Genomic DNA, 23,950 nt, shown 5'->3' on the forward strand with positions numbered 1-23,950 from the left:
CTTAGGTCTGCAGATCTGCCCTAGATAGCTGCTTCCTAACATTACTTACACAGTGTTCACTTTCATTTTCCCATGCCTCCAATTCCTATGTGGTAAAATTTCCTAAATTAAATCCGTTCTGTTGAAATACTTTCTTTTTCTCACTAGGCCTTTCTTCTCACAGACTCCCCTCTGACAGGAAATCTTGTGAAAGTCCCAACAGCTGAGAAATTCTGCAACCTTACCCAACAACCTCTTGGCAGTCTAAATGAAAGGCTAATTTTTTGATTAAGGGAATCTAAAAATCTGAAAAAATAACTGACAAAGGAAAAATGACTGTGTTCTAGAACACTAAAATATGAAGCTGGGTCTTGGATTTGGAGTATTTTCGTGGTTGGCCATCTTAATGAAAAATAACATTTCAAATAAACTTTTAATATGAAAATATGAAATTACTGGATATATTATTTAATAGCATATTCTGAAAGTGTAGGTAAGTACTTGAGTTACTGTCAGGAATGAGAGGAAAACTTAAGAGAAAATTAACTTATTGGAGGTTCCTATCACGTTTTCTATGGAAGGATACATTGACAAAACTGAACATAAATGGGAATGACTGATATTCCACAGGTGAGGGTCTTACCATTATCCTGTCGCTGTCAATAATGGTGTTCAATCTGTGTGCAATGGTTAGCACAGTGCACTGGGCAAATTTCTCACGGATTTTTTTTTGTATTAACTCATCAGTTCTGGAAACAAAGAAGTTGAATTTAGTTCAGTAAAGACAGAAATAGCAGACTTAAGACTTAAAAAAAAAAATCACATATTTTTATAATGTTTTAAAAAATCAATACTTTAAGACATAATATTGTTCTTCAAAAACTGAGTATAAAAAGTCTCCTTAGAAGATTTTTCATAAAACAATGTAAGATAGTCTTCCCTTGAAATGACTTGAAACTATCAGAAGCTGGATTTAGGAATCTAGCTCTCTTAGGATGCCTAGTAACATTAACACCACATAACAGGTTTTGATTTCTTCCTTTGTTTTCTGCAATTAATGTTATCAAGAGATATCTGTGGGGAAAACAGAACGCTTAGAACATTTCTCAGCGACATTAAATGTTTTCCATTTACCACATTTAAAATTCAGATTCCAAGTTTCATGGACCTCAGCTCCATACCTTGGATCCACATTTGCTGTGGCTTCATCAATAATCAGTATACGATTTTTCCTGAGAATAGCCCTGGCTAGGCACACCAACTGTCTCTGTCCAACACTAAAGTTCGATCCTGATTCTGCTAATTCAGTATCCATTTTACCAGGAAGATCTTCAATGGCTTCTTTAAGTTGTACCTGTGGATACAGAAAGAAGAATGACATTTTCCTAAATGAACTACTAATGAAGGAGACAAGCCTTTTAGACATTAGAGCTTTGAAGTCCTCAGGACTTCTTAGGTATCTTACATGTACAGCCAGGTGATGGGAAGAGCTCCTTCCAAGTAGCGTTCACTGAGAAAGATGGTAGAGTCAACTCAGGACAGAAAGATCTCATTGTCCCCCATCACCGCCACATGACACCCACCAGAAACCCCACCTCGGGATTAGTTAAGGAAGTCTCTCAAAAAAGAAAGCTATTTCTCCCAATGTGATCTAAACAGGATCTTTAGGGCTGATAGGAGTCAGTACACTACAGGGAAAAAACATTTTTTTAAATTATTGTGGGAAGTATGGTTTTCTAGAGACATAATCTCATCAGCACTTTACCATGCTGGAAGGTCTAAAGGTTTAAAAAAAAAAAAAATTCAAACTATGACAAACTGTACCACAGTAAACCTTGAGCCAGTTTGGGGGATGCTTCTTTCCCAAGTTGAACACCATACTGCTAGACCAGTCAAGGATGTTTGCTTCAATTTCATTAATGTTTCATAGTGAATGAAAACTCATGAAAAACAGGACACAACATAAAGTTTTGTTTCCCCCAGACTACGGGTATAGATGGTGTTTAAAGCAGTGGATTGTTATAAGATTAAACTGTACTACAAGATTTAAAAAAAAAAAACAAAAGAACTTTTAACTGCCAAAGATAATCTGCCTTCAGAAACCAGAATTACTGGCAGGAAAAACTGTAGGGCCGAATCAGCTCGCTCAGAGTCCAAGCTCATCCACGGGAACTGCAGATTTCACAGCTAACCTCGGAGAGGCGACACTAAGTGACAAAACGTACAAATTCAAAACAACAACAATGTGAGCAACTGGTCACTGGGATTTACACAAAAACAACAACAATAAAAACGCAATTTTAAAAAAAATAAACAAGCCACACTTCTCTGAAATGAAGAGATCAAGCAAATATTCAGTAACTGTTTATTAAGTGTTTACTTTCTAAAAGCAAAAGACTGCACTAGGTTGTATGAGGAATTAAAAACCTGTGTATGGTTTAGAAGTCTAGATATAGTTTCTGCCATCAGTAGCTGAGAATCAATTTTCAGAACTAGGGCACATGCACAGAATAATTAGTATTAAAATATACAAACCATCAGCACCCTATCATTCAAAATCCTTTTCATGCAAGAGTAAGGAAATTCAAAGAAGTGGTCCAAAGTGACCTACTACACAAATGAGAGAAAATCCTCTAGAAATGAACGTATCCATATAAAAACTGAGCGAAAGGGCCAGGGTTCTGTTACCTGCATTCATGCTGCAGCATTAAAACGACATGATTGCCAATTAATAATCATTATCACATTCCAAATGTAGAGTTCACCTTTATACAATTTTTTTCCTAAAACTTCACAGCATGTTATTATAGTATGATTTTAATTATCTTTCAGTTAATAATGAAAAACTATCATTGTATCCACTTAGTAGATGTTCCCTAAGACCAGAGGAATAAGATGAATGTTGCAGGGTAATTAGGATGATTAATTCACTAGGTCACTATTAGAATTAAAACCCATAATTTTAACTTCTAGTTTAGTGCTCTGCTAAGGACAAAATAATCTCTCTAGTTGCTTTGGGTTCTAGGGCAAAAGCTAAAAAGCATGACGCATTGTGTTGTCGGTTTTCATCATCATCATCAGTACACACATTGTAACTGCACCACGTCATCAGTGTTCTCCTAGGAGGTAAACAAAGTCAGTTAAACCTATAAGCTCCCCTTAATTAACTGCAATGCTATAGATGCCCATCCATATATATTGATGTTAACAATTTAATTACATTTTATAAATTACCTCTTCTAAGGCATTCCACAGTTCCTCATCCGTATGCTCATTAAAGGGATCCAGATTTTTCCTCATTGTTCCAGTGAATAAAACAGGTTCCTAAATGCCACAAAATAGGGAATGTTATTACTGTAACTTATTTTCATTTTACACGAATGCTTACAGAAAATAATTAAAATACAAAAGAAAAATTCACTATAATCTTAGTAATAAGGTTGCAAATGCCTGTTTACAAAATTTTATCTCTATTAACTTTCCATTTTATAAAATGTGCTCCAAAATATCTTCCAGACCACTGAACACTAATAACAGAAGAAAGTGTTGAAGTGTATCACCTGAAGAAGAAACGGAAGAAGAGAGAGAAAGGTTTGAGTTTTTTTAAAAAATGCCTTCCTGGTAATAATAGCTACTTAAACAGAAACAAACGAAAAGGAAAGAGGATATAATTATTTGAGGAAGGTTACATCAAGAGCTATATAAGTTAACTGCCAATCCTGGTAGGATACTGGAAAATGCCAAGAGCATGATTAGTTGAAGTTTGTGGCTCAAAGCAGAATTGCTAAATATTTGCACGTTTGAACTGGAATATTTTCTTCATTCCTAAAACAGCCTTCAGGGATAGGGAATCTCTCCACATGTGTGAATGGAACATCTCCATATGTGCAAAGAGAATGTCAGCTACTGGGGCCTGTGGCACCTCTGGTTCATGAGGATTTGGCCTCTGATTCGGCATCAGCTGATCCCCATGTTCTCTCACCAGTGCATCAGGATTACGTGCTCACAGAACCTCACTATTAACTGCAAGGCCAGGAGGACCTGAAACCCATTGTGACCTGTGTCATAATGAAACTATTTTGATTTAAATAGCTCTTCCTATTCATCTGCTTCAGGAGGAACCACAAGGAAATTACTCTGCAAATATATGCCTCTTGCTGGGTTTCAAGAGAGAATCTTGTATGTAAACTCATGTAGGCCATTTAAGTTTTCTTCTGGAAGGCTCTAGTAAGCCAGGGCACAAGATTATTGGCAACAGAGAAGAGCCCAATGGTCTTGGGGTTGGACTATTCCTCCTCACTTCACAAAAGCCTGAGAAGAAAGAAGACATTTCTTTTCCCTAGCCAAGAAGAATGACACTCAAGAGAGCCTCTAGTCCGTTCTTTCCCTATTGTCTTAGTTTTAAGTCTGGTGAGAGAGAAATGCATGAAAACACAGGGTGTGCCACGGAAAAGATGCATGCCTAAGCAAAACCCAAAACTGAAGACATTATAAAGGCAGCTCTCTTTGCACAAAGTTGATCAAGTGGCTGATACACTCCAAAAGCACTGAAATCACTGGTCATACGATGTTTCAAAATGATTACTGAATTGAACTGAAAAACCCAAGACCCAAGTTCCTCATCAGGGGAATAACTATCATTCTACTTCAGAGTTTTATAAAAAAGTTTTTTATTCTTTGTAATTATCAACTCTAAGATTCTAATAAGCCAGGCGATTTTTCTTCTTTTATCTGTGACCATGAGGTTTACACTAACGATGTGGCCAGAAGAGGGGAGGCCGGTCCCCAGTATGCCACCCTCTCCCTTGAGTCTTCTCCACATTCACCACTTAAGGCTCTAAACCATGGGCAGGATGCTACTCTGAGGCCCCAAATGAGGGACTCTTCAAGGACTGGTGTTTGAGGAGATAAAGGGGCTGAAAGAGGCCAGGTTTAGGAATTAATTGGATTGAGCCCAACTGGGAGAAGTGAGACAGGGTGTCTGCTTGTAGTAACAACGGGACCATTTCTTTGGCCAACAGGGCTTGTACAACCTGAACATTTTTTCCTTCAGGTTCTTCTCATAGACCAAATTCACATGCGGTAAGAGGTCTAAGTTTTTGAGGAAGTGCCTACCTGGTTTTCTTAGTACACTCCAGAGTCATTACTTAAGCTAATCTATGAAATAAATTGTCCTCTTTTTAAAAGACAGACCTTTCTTCCTTGAACAATCAAAGGGCTCACGGTACTAGCACGTTTGTGAAGTGCGGTTTTGGTGGTTCAAGAGAGCAGTCACGGGGACCTCATTTAAAGTTTAATCACAGGCTTCCCTGGTGGTGCAGTGGTTAAGAATCCGCCTGCCAATGCAGGGGACATGGGTTCGATCCCTGGTACGGGAAGATCCCACATGCTGCAGAGCAACTAAGCCCGTGCGCCATGCGCCACGACTACTGAGCCTGCAACTGTAGAGCCCGCGAGCCACAACTACTGAAGCCCGAGCACCTAGAGCCCGTGCTCCACCACAAGAGAAGCCACCGCAATGAGAAGCCTGCGCACCACAACGAAGAGTAGCCCCCGCTCGCCGCAACTAGAGAAAGCCCGTGCGCAGCAACCAAAACCCAACACAGCCAAAAATAAAATAAATAAAATAAATTAAAAAATAAATAAAGTTCAATCACCTATTTCATAATCAGGGCCTCTCTCTATTGTCACTTCCCTCACCTTCTTCTCTTTAGGAAACTCTTTGAAGGGCATGAGTCTCTCCAAAGACTAGGGGACTAAAACGGGATTCTGTGCAGAAGAGGAGTCCCTCATTTCTGAACCCCTGACCAACGCCTGAACTTGGATGACGCTAACCTTTAAACAGAGTCCTCAGACACTCTGTAGGCCTTAAGGGCCGAGGGGGTGCCCACTTAAGTCTGTACTGTCAGTCTAAAAGGATATATTTGGAAATTTCACTTCTTTATTTAGCAGCACTAAATGGAAGAAAATTGTTTTCTATACAAGAATATTTCTCTTTGTTAGGACATGCCCAATATATATTTCAAAATCCGTAAAATTTCAATCAAAACTTGTTGAATGAAAAGGATGATTTACTAAAACATTAACTGATTGAAGCTACACTTTTCTTTAAAGCCAGCAGGCGATTTGTGAACAAGGTCTGTTGTAATATGTCAGTGTGTTTTATGCATGGTGTTCATTTTGGTTTCTACTCATTCTTCTTTCATCCACTTGCCAAATGAGAAAACATTATATTATCTACAAAAGGTAATAAAATGCTCACTGTAGACACATACTGCAAGGGCAGATAAGGGTCAAATTAATGATCATTTCTGATAGATACTACTATTTAAAGTACCCACCTCGAAGCAATGAAGTTAATAAACTAATTGTCTAAGTAAGTGTTGTAGAAATGTTTGCATGCAGAACACTTCAGTGTAGAGATTTATGGCAGGATATACAAACTTCATGTAAATATACACTAAAATTATTAGCCTAAGAATATTTTTTTCTGAAGGGACACAACTAAACCTCACTTAATAAGAGGTGGCACAGCACACTCAAAAACACATGCTCTTGTTTAACGTAGTATTTTAAATGAAGCATTAGTTTCAAACCTGTTTTTCATCAAGGTTTAAAGTTGATACTTTTTACATGTAACCCTTTGTGCCATATTCAGTAGTAATTTTTTCCTTGTTACTAACATAACACGAGTTCATATTAGGCGTGTAACCCCAAATTGGCCACTCTGAATCAGAGTATTTAATATAGTAAATTGATAATCCCTCGACACATCTGTAAGACTGAAAACTGCAGTCTTACCGGACCTTTTGTATACGCTGCTGGAAGACAAGCCTCTCATTATCTTACAAAGAAATCCTACTCACTAACCTTCAGAGGGTTAAAATGCCCTGGGACCAAGACAAAAAACTGTACAAGTGGTTACAAACATGGGAGGATAAAGCACAATCCTTCCCCTAATCATTTCAGTCCCAAACCAGGAAACTGTCCTCTACTAAAGTATATGTAGAGTAGCTACTGCTAAATACATATACGTAAAACTGAATGTATGCTTTGCTGCACACCTGAAACTAATGCAACACTGTAAATCAACCATACTTTGATTTAAAAGAAAAAAAAAAAAAAAGAAGTAGCTACTGCTGCTGTTTCCTCCAGTCCTAAAGCTATGTTCTCATTTCTCATCTGAGGACTCTTCTTAAGGGGAAGCTCATCTCCCTGTTTCCAGGATAAGAGAATCACCTGAAGTCACTTTACATTTTGGTTCCTTTTTTTTTTCCCCCCTAAATCCTGTAGCCTCTGAATGAACTGATCATCATCCACATTCAGGAGAAAAGGACATTGTTCTCCAACAAAGGAAAGAGAATTTAAGTCCTGTAAAGTCCTCTTTCAGGGGCTCCAGGGAGCAGTTCCAAGGGATTTAATGAAGACTTCAGTGTCAGAGACAAAGGGCCGACTGCATTAGGCTAGAATCCAGTTGTATTTCTTTACTAGTAACAGCATAGCCACCTCTTCTCTCTTTCAGTTTTGTTCTCAACAAGAAAAAAAGGGAAAGAAAACCAGGTAATCAGCAAGAAGTCTGAGAGACAGCTCTGGTTCACGATCTTCAACCTACTGAAGAAAGCTCAGGGAACAGAAATACCAAAAGAGCAGACTGGACTGTATTAAAAAATACCTAGCTGTTGACTTGATTGAGAAAAGAAAACTTTTAAATATAAAAAATGAATCTGTTTAATCATGATAACGATGATGGCTGCTGATCTGTGCCAACCCTTGGGCTGCGATCATAAATATTGAATTTGCACGGAAGCCCTCTTCAACTAAAAACATTTTCTTTGTGCCAAGAGGATAAAGGGCTCTAGGTGTAGAGATCATCCAAAGAGGTTTTGAAGTCTGTTTTTCCAGATCCCTTCAGATGAGCAATCTGCTCCCCGAATATAATCTCATCTTGTCCTCTCTAACAAGCCTAACTACTTCATATCACGAGCAAAAATGCCATGTACAATTCCGCTACCTGTTCTGTTTAAGGAAATTATTTCGGAAGTGCTTTCATTTTTTGCTTATTCCTGAAACTGTGAACACGGATTGAGGAGTGCCTTATTAAGAATATGGTATTTGTTTTTGAAAGTTCCATCCAGGAGTCGAGGATTCATTGTCTATGTCACCACTCTCCTGCCTCTGATTCCTCTGCAGGTCTTGGTACTATCACATCTCCTCCAATTCTAACCTGTTCATGGTGAGGTCAACAGTAATGGGGATGAGCCTGGGCGAGAGAGATCACCCCAGAAGCCCGCTGCCGCACCCAGGATCACAGAGAGCAGGGAGCCAGGGGAGAGGACGTGGGCCTGGCCCACCACAGCGGAACAACTCAAAGAAGCAGGACTGGGCTCCCTGGACTCCCTGAATCTGCAGAATCTGCTGGCAGTTTCTAACGTTCCCTAAATTACGGTGTTCAGACATAAGCAACACTTCTTCCTATGCATTTTAGGAGAAGAGGGATGCAAGCTTTTTGCAGTTAAGGTTTTGAGTATCGTCTCCTGACACATATTACCCCATGACATATAAATGAATAAATGTGTTTCTAAATTGATACTGTCCAAAAGCGGGACATAGCACAAGGAGAAGTATCTTTCAGCTCTATTCTGCACTTGTTAACTTTTGTGATGGTTTTGGGAATCCTTTTTAGTGGGGTGGTAGTAAAAAAAAAAGGGTAAAATCTCACACGAAAACATCATTCAGTACAACAAACATATATTGAAATATACATATATGTATTTGCAGTCAGACAGTTCTGATTCTACAGCTTATTAGCGATTAGACTCAGGGTAAGTTATTAATCTTCCCAAGACTCAGTTCCCTTACTGTAAAATGGGGATAACGCTGTGGGGCTCCTGTGAGAATCTGGAACAACAGTGAAGCTCCTGGCGTAGTGCTAACAATGACCAGGAGCCCAGCCCAACAGGGGGACAGTGAGGGGTGGTGTTTGTCAAAATGCAGGCGCAACCAATGGATCAGGAAGTCCATTGTGTGCCTTGTGACCATCACTGTATCATTCATATTAACTAGAATAGAAGGGATATAATAGAAAATATTAGAGTGCAGAGCACAAGAGAAATAATACTTTTTGAAATTTTTATTCGTGTGTGTGTGTGTGTGTGTACATGAAATCATGATACGAAGCAGCTCTACTGTGACTGCAGTCAACAGCATGTTGAAGTCGCCAGCAGAGTGGTTAGCTGCTCAGGGTCTGGAGTTGAGAAACTCCCTAAAATAAATGTGAATACAGACTCTGCCGCTTACTTGATAAGTGGGTTAAGCTCACAGTGCCTCAGTTTTTAATCTGTCAGATGAGGATAACTAGAAAATTGTGAGGACTAAGTGGGAGATGGTAGAGAAAGAGGCTAAAACGTGTTAAGGATTCCACAAATGTTAGGAATTCTTATTAAAACGTGTGCAACTTATCAAGGCCGGCAACAAGCACTAGAGCAGCAGAAATGAGAGACACAGGCCCTGTCCTCAAGGAGAGGAAGAAAACAGTCGAGAACGTGGGGAGGACTGAGAAAAAATGCCGGAGGTCTTGGTGGAGGACTGGAAAGTATGAGTGGGGTACAGGGTGGTAGTCAGGAAAGAACCTGGTGGGAGGGAAGCCAGAAATCAAAAGAAACAAGAAAGTAATATTCTTTCCTCTTATTCCTTGGAGAAAACACATTACGTAGGTTTTTCGTGGCTGTGCTTTTCCCCTAAAACTGCTACTGTGTTGATTTTTTTTCTTTTGCTTCACTCTTTAAATGTATATAAATAACATGGTTTATGTTATAAGCAGTAAATAAATGTAACGAAAATCACCAAGGACCGCAAAAACATAAACAGAAATTAAAGAACAAAAACATTAAACAGAAAAGAACAAAGCCTTTCCATAATGTGTTACGTCTTATAGAAATAATACCTAAAAGGCCAGTGCCACAGTCCTTAAGAATACTTATAGTTACCATTGACTGAGCGTTCCCAAAACCCAGGCATGGGCCACAAATACTTTCTCATCCAGTCACATCTTCACAACAAATCCATGTGACATTAATTCCTAGACCTAGTTTAAGGGCGAGGACACTGAAACTCGGAAGCCAAGTGACTACATCAAGTCCCCACATTCGTATGAGGCAAAGCAGGAATAAAAATGTGGGTCATGTTGACACTCAGTCTACACTCTTAAACATTCTGTCCCTGGCTGCCTCCCGAATGATTTCCTGGGACCCATTACACAAACACTCTCTCTTTAATCAACTAGCATTGCACCTCAGAGACAAAGGGATATAAAGTGAAAAAAAAAAAGGGTTCTGTGTTTACAATGGTTGGTGATGTTTACCTACATGGACACAAAGCTTAGCACTGTTTTGTAAGCACACTGTCTGGAGTGTATACATAGAGCATACTCAGAAAAGTAGGGTGGAAACCGATGGAACAGAACCAAAACCTGGTGATGTCAAGGTATGTTTATAGTCTTTGCTCAGATGTGCTTCCAAAACATTACCGGCAGAGCCAAGAATCATCTAATGTTATTTCTTTATTTACAGAGTTCTTTTATGTACACAAGCATACAACTTTTCTTATTAAGAAGCATTAGAAGTAATGCAGGGCACGTTTCACATTCCTTTCATCCAAGAACATAAAAGCACTTTACAGACATGCTCATTATTTCTGCAAACTAATCGAATTTGGCCCATTTCAGAGATGGGTACAATCAAAATTTAAAAGTTGGGAATCTAAAATCATTTATTTTCTACATTTATCACTAAGCCACCAATCTAATAGCCAGAGGGAATCTTCAAATGCAGGGATTCTACATGCTGAAAATTTCTTTCCATTTTTTTCTAAAAGGGAAACTGTTATATACATAATAAATGATATATAATAAAACATATATATCATTATATACATAATTTTTTTAACTTGCAGTAAAATACATATAAAATTTACCACTTTAACCATTTTTCAGTGTACAGTTCAGTGGTATTAAATACCTTCACATTGTTGAAGCCATCACCACCATCCAGCTACAGAACTCCTTTCATCTTGCAAACCTGAAACTCTGTACCCATTAAACCACAGCTCCTCCAATAAAGATGTTAAAAAATAGAATAACAGACAAAAAACCCACAACTCCCCACTCCCCCCACTCTCCTGTCCTGGCAGCTCCTGGCAACCACCATTCTACCTCTTGTCCCCATGAACTGACCACTGTATGTACTTCATGTAAGTAGTATTTGTCCTTTGTGACTAGCTCATTTCACTGAGCATAATGTCATCAAGGTGCTGTAGCATGTGTCAGAATCTGCTTTCTTTTTAAGGCCAAATAACGTTCCGTTGTTTATATACCACATTTGTTTATCCATCCATCTGTCAATGGACCATGGGGTGCTTCCACCTCTTTGCTAATGTGAGTAATGCTGGTATGAACATGCATGTACAGATATCTGTGTAACATTCCCTTCTCAATTATTTTGGGTTTATACCGTAAATTAGAATTGTTGGATCATATAATAATTCTATGTTTAACTTTTTTCAGGAACCTGCACAGTGCTTTCCAGTCACTGTATCATTCTGCATTCTACCAGCCGTGCACAAGGATTCCCATTTTTCCACATCCTCACCAACACTTATTTTTTTGTTTTTAATTTTCCTTAAACAGCAGCCATCATAAAGGGTGTGAGATGGCATGTCATTGTGATCTAACAGGATTGTCTTCATTTCAAAAGTACTTAGAGTAATTCCACGTATTTTGGAGGCCAGCGGTAGGTAGCAACACCTGAACTCAGTCATAAGACACGAGTCCACATTCTACTTCCTTTGGGTGCCGTGTTCTATATGCTTCCTACTAACCAGGCATTTCAGAGCTCATCATACCCACATTCCAGGAAGTACATTTGCCTGGCTCTTTAATCGTGTCTCTTCTCTGTGGTTCTCACCTCAAGAAGGTATATGTTTTAGTCAGCTTCCCTTGGTGGCCTGATGATTGTAGAGTATTTAAAAAAACAAAAAACCCAGCCTTGAACCAAGATGGCAGAGTAGAAGGACGTGTTCTCCCTCCCTCTTCCAAGAACACTAGAATCACAACTAGCTGCTGGAGAATCATCGACAGGAAGACACTGGAACTCACCAAAAAAGTACCCCACATCCAAAGACAAAGGAGAAGCCACAATGAGAGAATAGGAAGGGCACAATCACAGGAAAATCAAATCCCATAACTGCTGGGTGGGTGATTCACAGACTGGAGATCACTTATACCCCAGAAATCCACCCACTGGAGTGAAGGTTCTGAGCCCCACGTCGGGCTTCCCAACCTGGGGGTCCGGCAACAGGAGGAGGAATTTCTAGAGAATCAGACTTTGAAGCCTAGTGGGGTTTGACTGCAGGACTTTGACAGGACTGGGGGAAACAGAGACTCCACACTGGGAGGGCACACACAAAGTAGTATGTTCATCGAGACCCAGGGGAAGGAGCAGTGACCCCAGGGGAGACTGAACCAGACCTACCTGCTAACGTTGGAGGGTCTCCTGCAGAGGCGGGGGGTGGCTGTGGCTCACCGTGGGGACAAGGACACTGGCAGCAGAAGTTCTGGGAAGTACTCCTTGGCATGAGCCCTCCCAGAGTCTGTCATTAGCCCCACCAAAGAGCCCAGGTAGGCTCCAGTGCTGGGTTGCCTCAGGCCAAACAACCAACAGGGAGGGTACCCAGCCCCACCCATCAGCAGTCAAACGGATTAAAGATTTACTGAGCTCTGCCCACCAGAGCAACGGTCAGCTCTACCCACCACCAGTCCCTCCCATCAGGAAACTTGCACAAGCCTCTTAGATAGCCTCATCCACCACAGGGCAGACAGCAGAAGCAAGAAGAACTACCATCCTGAAGCCTGTGGAACAAAAACCACATTCACAGAAATATAGACAATATAAAAAGGCAGAGGGCTATGTACCAGATGAAGGAACAAGATAAAACCCCAGAAAACCAACTAAATGAAGTGGAGATAGGCAACCTTCCAGAAAAAGAATTCAGAATAATGATAGTGAAGATGATCCAGGACCTCGGAAAAAGAATGAAGGCAAAGATCGAGAAGATGCAAGAAATGTTTAACAAAGACTTAGAAGAATTAAAGAACAAACAAACAGAGATGAACAAAACAATAACTGAAATGAAAACTACACTAGAAGGAATCAATAGCAGAATAACTGAGGCAGAACGGATAAGCGACTTGGAAGATAGAATGGTGGAACTCACTGCTGTGGAAGAGACTAAAGAAAAAAGAATGAAAAGAAATGAAGACAGCCTAAGAGACCTCTGGGAAAACATTAAACGCAACAACATTCACATTACAGGGGTCCGAGAAGGACAAGAGAGAGAGAAAGGACCTGAGAAAATATTTGAAGAGATTATAGTCGAAAACTTCCCTAACATGGGCAAGGAAATAGCCACTCAAGTCCAGGAAGCGAGAGAGTCCCATACAGGAGAAACCCAAGGAGAAACACACTGAGACACATAGTAATCAAATTGGGAAAAATCAAAGACAAAGAAAAATTATTGAAAGCGGTAAGGGAAAAACGACAAATAACATACAAGGGAACTCCCATAAGGTTAACAGCTGATTTCTCAGCAGAAACTCCACAAGCCATAAGGGAGTGGCATGATATACTTTAAGTGATGACAGGGAAGAACCTACAACCAAGATTACTCTACCCGGCAAGGATCCCATTCAGATTTGTTGGAGAAATCAAAAGCTTTACAGACAAGCAAAAGCTAATAGAATTAAGCACCACAAAACCAGCTCTACAGCAAATGCTAAAGGAACTTCTCTAAGTGGGAAACACAAGAGAAGAAATGGCCCTACAAAAACAAACCCAAAACAATTAAGAAAATGGTCATAGGAACATACATATCTATAATTACCTTAAACGAGAAGGGATTAAATTCTCCAACCAAAAGACACAGGTTTGCTGAATGGATACAAAAACAAGACCCATATATATGTTGTCTACAAGAGACCCACTTCAAACTTAGGGACACATACAGATTGGAAGTGAGGGGATGGAAAAAGATATTCCATGCAAATGGAAATCAAAAGAAAGCTGCAGGAGCAATACTCATATCAGATAGAATAGACTTTAAAATAAAGAATGTTACAAGAGACAAGGAAGGACACTACATAATGATCAAGGGATCAATTCGAGAAGAAGATATAACAATTATAAATATATATGCACCCAACATAGGAGCACCTCAATATATAAGGCAACTGCTAACAGCTATAAAAGAGGAAATCGACAGTAACACAATAATAGCAGGGGACTTTAACACCTCACTTACACCAATGGACAGATCATCCAAAATGAAAATAAATAAGGAAACAGAAGCTTTAAATGACACAATAGACCAGATAGATTTAATTGATATTTATAGGACATTCCATCCAAACACAGCAGGTTACACTTTCTTCTCAAGTGCGAACAGAACATTCTCTAGGATAGATCACATCTTGGGTCACAAATCAAGCCTCAGTAAATTTAAGAAAATTGAAATCATATCAAGCATCTTTTCTGACCACAACGCTATGAGATTAGAAATGAATTACAAGGAAAAAACGTAAAAAACACAAACATGTGGAGGCTAAACAATACGTTACTAAATAACCAAGATATCACTGAAGAAATCAAAGAGGAAATTAAAAAATATCTAGAGACAAATGACAATGAAAACACGACAATCCAAAACCTATGGGATGCTGCAAAAGCAGTTCTAAGAGGGAAGTTTATAGCGATACAAGCCCACCTCAAGAAACAAGAAAAATCTCAAACAATCTAAGCTTACACCTAAAGGAACTAGAGTTAGAAGAAAAAATAAAACCCAAAGTTACCAGAAGGAAAGAATTCATAAAGATCAGAGCAGAAATAAATGCAACAGAAAAAAAGAAAACAAGAGCAAAGATCAATAAAACTAAAAGCTGGGGGCTTCCCTGGTGGCGCAGTGGTTGAGAATCTGCCTGCCAATGCAGGGGACATGAGTTCAAAACCTGGTCTGGGAAGATCCCACATGCTGTGGAGCAAGCAACTAGGTCCGTGAGCCACAACTACTGAGCCCGTGTGTCTGGAGCCTGTGCTCTGCAACAAGAGAGGCAGCAATAGTGAAAGGCCTGTGCACCATGATGAAGAGTGGTCCCCGCTTGCCACAACTAGAGAAAGCCCTCATACAGAAAACGAAGACCCAACACGGCCAAAAAAAAAAAAAAAAAAAAACAAAAAACTAAAAGCTGGTTCTTTGAGAAGATAAACAAAACTGATAAACCACTACCCAGATGCATTAAGAAAAAGAGGGAGAGGACTCAAATCAATAAAATTAGAAATGAAAAAAGAGAAGTAACGACAGACACCACAGAAATACAAAGCATCCTAAGAGACTACTACAAGCAACTGTATGCCAATAAAATGGACAACCTGGAAGAAATGGACAAATTCTTAGAAAGGTATAACCTTCCAAGACTGCACCAGGAAGAAACAGAAAATATGAACAGACCAATCACAAGTAATGAAATTGAAACTGTGATTAAAAATCTTCCAACAAACAAAAGTCCAGGACCAGATGGCTTCCCAGGTGAATTCTGTCAACCATTTAGAGAAGAGCTAACACCCATCCTTCTCCAACTCTTCCAAAAAATTGCAGAGGAAGGAACATTCCCGAACTGATTCTATGAGGCCACCATCACCCTGATACCAAAATGAGACAAAGATATTACAAAAAAAGAAAATTACAGACCAGTATCACTGATCAATATAGATGCAAAAATCCTCAATAAAATACTAGCAAACAGAATCCAACAACACATTAAAAGGATCATACACCATGATCAAGTGGGATTTATCCCAGGGATGCAAGGATTCTTCAATATACACAAATCAATCAATGTGATACACCATATTAACAAATTGAAGAATGAAAACCATATGATTATCTCAATAGATGCAGAAAAAGCTTTGGACAAAATTCAACACCCATTTATGTTAAAAACTCTCCAGAAAGTGGGCATAGAGGGAACCTACCTCAACATAATAAAGGCCATCTACGACAAGCCCACAGCAAACATCATTCTCAATGGTGAAAAACTGAAAGCATTTCCTCTAAGAAAGAAGACAAGGATGTCCACTCTCGCCACTATTATTCAACGTAGTCTTGGAAGTCCTGCCACAGCAATCAGAGAAGAAAAAGAAAGAAAAGGAATACAAATCGCGGGCTTCCCTGGTGGCGCAGTGGTTGAGAGTCCGCCTGCCGGTGCAGGGGACATGGGTTTGTGCCCCGGTCCGGGAAGATCCCACATGCCGCGGAGCAGCTGGGCCCGTGAGCCGTGGCTGCTGAGCCTGCGTGTCTGGAGCCTGTGCTCTGCAACGGGAGAGGCCACAACAGTGAGAGGCCCGCATACCACCAAAAAAAAAAAAAAAAAAAAAAAAAAGAATACAAATTGGAAAAGAAGAAGTAAAACGGTCACTGTTTGCAGATAACATGATAGTATACACAGAGAATCCTAAAGATGCCACCAGAAAACTACTAGAGGTAATCAATGAATTTGGTAAAGTTGTAGGATATAAAATTAATGCACAGAAATCTCTTGCATTCCTATACACTAATAATGAAAAATCTAATGCCATTATTCAGTGGCATTTACCACTGCCACAGAAAGAATAAAATACCTAGGAATAAACCTACCTAGGGAGACAAAAGACCTGCATGCAGAAAACTATAAGACACTGATGAAAGAAATTAAAGATGATTCCAACAGATGGAGAGATATAACATGTTCTTGGATTGGAAGAATCAATATTGTGAAAATGACTGTACTACCCAAAGCAATCTACAGATTCAGTGCAATCCCTATCAAATTACCAATGGCATTTTTTATAGAACTAGAACAAATAATCTTAAAATTTGTATGGATACACAAAAGACCCTAATTAGCCAAAGCAGTCCTGAGGGAAACAAATGGAGCTGGAGGAATCAGACTCCCTCACTTCGGACTATACTACAAAGCTACAGTAATCAAGACAATATGGTACTGGCACAAAAACAGAAACATAGATCAATGGAACAAGACAGAAAGCCCAGAGATAAATGCATGCACCTACGGTCAACTAATCTATGACAAAGGAGGCAAGGTTATACAATGGAGAAAACACAGCCTCTTCAATAAGTGGTGCAGGGAAAACTGGACAGCTACAGGCAAAAGAATGAAATTAGAACACTCCCTAACACCATACAGAAAAATAAACTCAAAATGGATTTGAGACCTAAAAAGACCAGACACTATAAAACTCTTAGAGGAAAACATAGGAAGAAGACCCTTTGACATAAATCACAGCAAGATCTTTTTTAATCCACCTCCTAGAGTAAAGGAAATAAAAACAAAAATAAACACATGGGACCTAATGAAACTTCAAAACTTTTGCACGGCAAAGGAAACCATAAACAAGACGAAAAGACAACCCTCAGAATGGGAAAAATATTTGCAAATGAATCAACGGACAAAGGATTAATTTCCAAAATATATAAACAGCTCATGCAGCTCAATATTAAAAAAACAACCCAATCCAAAAATGGGCAGAAGACTTAAATAGACATTTCTCCAAAGAAGACATACAGATGGCCAAGAAGCACATGAAAACCTGCTCAACATCACTAATTATTAGAGAAATGCAAATTAAAACTACAATGTGGTAACACCTCACACCAGTTAGAATGGGCATCATCGGAAAATCTACAAACAACAAATGCTGGAGAGGGTTTGGAGAAAAGGGAACCCTGTTGCACTGTTGTGTAAATTGAAACAGCCACTATGGAGAACAGTATGGAGGTTCCTTAAAAAACTAAACATAGGATTACCATATGACTCAGCAATCCCACTCCTGGGCATATACCCAGAGAAAACCATAATCCAAAATGACACATGCAGTCCAATGTTCATTGCAGCACTATTTACAATAGCCAGGACATGGAAGCAACCTAAATGCCCATCGACGGACGAATGGATAAAGAAGATGTGGTACATATATACAATGGAATATTACTCAGCCATAAAAAGGAACGAAATTGGGTTGTTTGTGGAGACGTGGATGGATCTATCGTATATTAACGCATATATGTGGAACCTAGAAAAATGGTACAGATGAACCAGTTTGCAAGGCAGAAATTGAGACACAGATGTAGAGAACAAACATGTAGAGAACAAACCAAGGGGGGAAAGCGGCAGGGGGTGGGCGTGGTGGTGGGATGAATTGGGCGACTGGGATTGCCGCATATACACTGATGTGTATAAAACTGATGACTAATAAGAACCTGCTGTATAAAAAAATAAATAAAATTCAAAAATTGAAGGAAAAGACAAACAAAAAAAAACCCAAAGTAAAAAAAAAAAACAAAAAAACTCAGCAAGTTTATCAAAGCAGAAAGCAGGATAGAAGATGAAGGCACAGGGCCTATGTTGCCCTTGGGTGTATATCTGGAGGATAGTAATTGCTCAATAAAAGTTCTCTGAATTATTTTGTGTGGATGAAACATAAGGAATGACAGGAGCTTCTATTGTGCAAATAATCAAACACTCCCTGAAAACCATACTTATTTAAGAAGTCAAAAAAAAAGAAAACAGAATCAGAGCCCAATTCAATGCTCCACCATCACAGAAACCACGTATAGGGTCTACAGGAAGCACTCCACACACACTGACCTATTTAGTCTTCACAACAGTTCGATGAGTTGTTCCTGTTAGCTGCCTCGAAAGAGGGAGAAAACCGAGGTGCACAGAGATGGAATTCCATGTCCCGTGTTCTTCCTCACTATTCCTTACTGCCTGCCTAATTAAAGTCACTTACTTATGGCTGAATTATAAAAGTCTCTCTAAAGCATATATACATGCTGTAATTCTCAAAGCCCCCCAGTTTCCCAGAAAGTACTCCAGGGAGATAATCACCTTTGAAAAGGTAGCTTATTTCCTATAGCATGATTCCATCATTAAGACACTTAAAATTCATGTTTCCCTACACAAACCGCTCACATGCTAAACAAACCACTTATTTTTCTTCAGAATTATGTGGTTATCAGTGGATAAAATTGTGGTACCTGAGAAAGTCTGAATCCAGAAATCTATCTGGGTAAGTTATTAAATCACAGGCACTCAAAAACAAACAAACAAACAAACCAACAAACCAAACCAGGTATCTGATGAAAATATCTGTTGAAAATCCCTGAAGTAAAAAATATGCTCTGTTGGGGGAAAAAGGATCAACCCTTTCAACCAATTTTTTAGAAACAATCAAATTGAAAGACATTAAACTTAGGTGCCATATTAAAAGAATATGTGTCAATGCTCTGAAGTGCATACCTGAGGTATGATTGACATTTTCTTCCTTAAATCGTGAAGTCCAATTTCGGTTGTCAAGATCTTATCAATCCAAATTTTACCTTCAGGTTCTGACAGTCTAAAAAGGGCAGCGACGAGGGAACTTTTTCCAGCTCCTGTTCTTCCCACAATGCCAACCTGTAAAGAGATACAGGAGGGATTAAGAATTCACAATATGCAACAAACCTAGGAAAACCCTTGGTTGTTGAAGATGAATTTTAAAAATTCTGTACAGAGTGTAGTCTGTAAGTTTCTCAACTGTGGCACTGTTGAAATTTTGGGAAAGATAATTCTTCGTTGGGGAACGGGGGATGTCCTGTGTATTCTAGGATATTTAGCAGTACCCCTGGATTCTGCCCACTAGATACCAGGAGCACCCCCGAGATTGCGGCAACCAAAAATGTCAGACACTGACAAATGTCCCCGGTTAAGACCCCCTGGTCAAGGAAGAGTTAAAAATAACAGAATCAGTCTACTGGCAGTGAAACAACAGCAGTTTCCCATGTGTTCAATTAGCAGTCAGCTTTTAAATGAGTTGTATTCCTAGTGTCTGGCTATTCTGAACATTGAGAATTATGTGAGTAATTTTACAGAGATGTCAACAAGTCAAGTAAGAAGGATTATACACAAACAAGAATTCAGGATCCCAGATTCTATCATTTAAGAGGAAGTACTCTTTGGCAGACAAACAAAATCACTTCCTGATAAGAAATACCTTAATAACGCTCTATCTTGAAAGGAAACACCTTAAAATTGTAAAATGCAGGTCTCAGTGTCTTAAAAGGCAGTACCCAGTAGGCAAAGTACACATAATGAGATCAACAACAACACAAATAACATTTGCTATTTATATGGGACCTTTCATCTGAGCACTTCAAAAGGCATTTTACAAACCAATTAATACTTCTAATTAAACCTTGGAAAGATACATGTCATGTATCGGTCAAGTTATTAAAATCAAAGCAGAGAGAAATTAAGTGCATTAACAATAAGATCAAAGAATCAATATAATGCAGGTAAAATGCTGGTCAGGAATGAAACTGTATTGTAAAAACTGGATTTTAGCTGTCTGAATTCAAACATGTATGCAGAAACTGGCCTTTTTTTACCAATGAGCTTCCCAACTACAAATTCCCTGGTGGGAGCTTCCCAAGAGGTGATTTCATCTCTATTTATAAATCTAAATACAGATGGGGGCCTAAGATATGCTTTCAATCATTTGTAAATTAATTCAGTAAATTTTAAAAACTCATGGCTTTAAAGAGAGAAGAACTAAACCCCTCTGAGCACTGATTATACAATGGTAACTTGACATATTTTCTCATTAAATACCTCCAAAGTTTCGAATCTTAGTCTGTAAAAACAATAATCAAATTTCAAAAAATAATTTATCTTTATAGAGATTAACTAAAAGAAAAGTGGCTTTAGTTGATTTCCATTTGTAGCCATTTTGTATGATATGGTAAATCCTAATTTATATAATATAGATGGGACACTTTCTGCATATAAGCAGGTCCTAGGGGTATATATACATATGGGTCATTTGTTCTGTGTACATGCAGGTTTTGAACACACTATGGATTTGGTTCCAGACCACCACAAAAATGGGAACATCGCAAAATAAAGCAAGTCATGTGAATATTTTTCTTCCTCTGTGCATGCAAAAGTTATGTTTACACTATACTGTAGCATACTAAATGTACAACAGAATTATGTCTAAAGAAGAATGTACATACTTAATGTCAAATACTTTACTGCTAAAAAAGGCTAACCATCATCTGGGCCTTCACTGGGTTGTAGTAAGCTTAAGAACACTGATCACAGCTCACCATAACAAATATAATTATAATGAAAAGGTTTAAAATATTGCAAGAATTACCAAACTGTGACAAAGAGACACGAAGTGAGCAAATGTTGTAGGAAAAATGGTGCTGATGGACATGCTCAATGCAGGGCTGCAACAAATGTTCAACTTGTTATTTAAAGAAAAAAAAAACACACACACTCAAAAAAACCCCAAAGAAACAGCGGTATGCCTGTGTTTCTGGGTGTTCTCATATGTAAATAAGCACACATCAGAACAAAGGTGAGAACTGTGTCTGTGAGAATGTGTGTATATTCCTATGCTACTAGCTGTACTGAAACTGATCCATTATGCAAACTGGAACATTTGTAAACTCCTGGTAAACGGCGGAGATAGGCAGTGGCACCGAAGGCTGCTTACGGCCACAGGAATGGAAGTACAACACTCCAGTGAGCAGAGTAAGAAAAAAGCAACTCAAAGAAAACCCAGCTTAGGCTACTGCTACCATTTAGTTATCAAAACTATAACCTGAAAGTCTTTTCCAGGTCACCAAAGGGTTTTACCAATTGCCTGAGGAGAGTCTCACCATTACCAGTTAAGTTTACATTCCTAAAGGCAAAGACACTTGGAGAAAATCTTTACTGGGAGGTCTCCCTCAAAAGCGATGCTGAATCAGTAGGTCTGGGTGGGCCTGAGATTCTGCATTTCTAAGATGCTCCAGGCGATGCAGGTGCTGCTGGCCCAGGCACCACAGTCTGAGTCACAAGGAATTAGGAAGCCTGCAGGGGGAAGTGGGACAATCTGGGAGTGAGGGGAGGGGTTGCCGAGGAAATATTACGTAAAAGAGGAGAAAAGGTAGCAAACTGATATTTTTGCACATTATAGCAAGGTCTAGTGAGCATCTGTAAGGATGTATTATTCAAGTAATAGCTCTGAGCAAGAAAAAAAAAATAACAAACCAAAATCAATCCACCTCTAGAGCTGGAAAAGGCTTGAAAATGGCCCAGTACTCTCTAAAATGATCAAATCAACCACAAAATCATCTAAATGAAAAATGCAGCCAGTGTTCAGAATCTAACCAGGAAGCCTAGGGTGCTATTTACCTCATTTTGGGCCTTTATTTTGACTTGCTATTTCTTCCATGAATTAGAAACCTGCATAGTGCCTATTAATTTTTCCCATTTACTCGAACTTCCAGAAATGGGGACAGCAGAGGAAGGATGGAAGGAGAATAAAGCTCCACTTCTGCTGGCCCGGTTCACTCCCACAGCCTCCCCTGCAGCAGCCTCTCTCAGTCAAATCCAACACCAAAGGGGTGTCCCAGAGCAACAGGGGCTGGGGCAGGTGTGCAGGAGAGGAAACCTGGGATGTACACAGACGGAGTGAAATGGCTTCATGACTATTCTACCCAGGTATAATCTCCAAACACAGAAATGGAGCTAACGGTGATACTGTGAATGGATCAAGACATAAATAAAAAGTCACGTTACTACAGTTATTAATTCAGTCTCCAGATTCAATTTTCCCACAAACATTTTCAAGCTCAGCTGATACTATGACTTGGGGATTTTAAGATAGAAGAATACACATATGTTATGTTCCTAAGTTCTACTGCAGAGTTTCTTAGATAAATTTCCCCAAAAGCCAGAAAATATGAATTAAGACATGTGCAAATTAACAGCATTATGTATCAGACAGGAAATATGATGGACACACTGTCGGTGAGTAAGCAAACATCGCCTACAGAGTTCTCAGGGACAGGATTGCATCAAGAGCTTCAGTGAATGTTTTCTCGACACAGCAATCCTCACCTCCTTCCCAAGCTACGGTGAAACTGGAAATAATTAGAAGTCAGCTTTTGCTGTGTGACTAACTGAAGCTGCTCCCTGGGTATCATTTGGGCATTAAGTTGAATATTCTTTCCCATCACAAGGGTATCATTCATTAAATTATGGCTATAGTCCGCTAGATGGGTCTGTGGTAGAAAGAGTTTTAAAGAGCAGTTCTTAAAGTATTTAACACTCTAGGTAATCAGTCGTTTACGCAGTTGTCTCGTGTGTGTATTCTGGTTACTGGTTGCTCACACCTGTACATGTTGCTCACTCACTCTCCCAGCCAGCAGCTCCTCAGCACCCTATCTGTGCCCTGTAGAACGCCAATTCTGGGGGAACAAGAGATGAAAACAGGATGCTCTCCAGTCTTCAGGAGCCTCAGGGTTCGGTGAGATACAGACCCACCAATACAAAGCATGCCACAGATGCCACCACTTAATTATGGTCAAATACAGGTAACATAAAATTTACCAACTGAACCATGTTTAAGTGGACAGTTTAGTGGTAAGTACATTCATATTCTTGTCCCACCAGAATATTTTCTCCTTGTAACAAAGAAACTCTGTACCCATTAAACAACAACACCCAATTCCCCTTACCCAGTCTCTGGCGACCACCATCCTACTTCCTGCCTTCATGGATTTGACTACTCTAGGAACCTCATATAAGTGGAATCATACAGTATTTGTTCCCTTTATGTCTGACTTGTTTCATCTAACCTGATGTCCTCAAGGTTTATCCATAGACTGGAATTTTACTCCTTTCTAAGGCTGAATAATATTTCATTGTTAGGGGTATAGCACATTTGTTTACCTATTCATCTGTTACTTTCATTATGTAAAAGACTCTGAGGAAGAATAGAGGGTCTCAGAGAAGCAGACGAATGAGACTTGACTCAGAAAACGAGGTGAC

At 39.3% G+C, this 23,950-nt stretch overlaps 1 protein-coding gene across 4 annotated transcripts in view; it reads right to left on the reverse strand.

Moving 5' to 3' along the window:
• Positions 1-23,950, reverse strand: part of LOC132413649 (ATP binding cassette subfamily C member 4 (PEL blood group)) — a 215,017-nt gene that overhangs the window by 19,348 nt on the left and 171,719 nt on the right. For all 4 annotated transcript variants that reach the window (XM_059995730.2, XM_059995732.1, XM_059995733.1 and 1 more), the window contains exons 26-29: positions 19,385-19,540; positions 3,214-3,303; positions 1,161-1,333; positions 623-728 (exon numbers count right to left, since the gene is read on the reverse strand). In XM_059995730.2, the coding sequence (XP_059851713.1) occupies positions 623-728; positions 1,161-1,333; positions 3,214-3,303; positions 19,385-19,540 (525 nt within the window). The remainder of the gene's footprint in view (positions 1-622; positions 729-1,160; positions 1,334-3,213; positions 3,304-19,384; positions 19,541-23,950) is intronic.

Source organism: Delphinus delphis, chromosome 18 (genome assembly GCF_949987515.2).
Source record: "Delphinus delphis chromosome 18, mDelDel1.2, whole genome shotgun sequence".
In the NCBI taxonomy this organism is placed as follows: domain Eukaryota; kingdom Metazoa; phylum Chordata; class Mammalia; order Artiodactyla; family Delphinidae; genus Delphinus; species Delphinus delphis.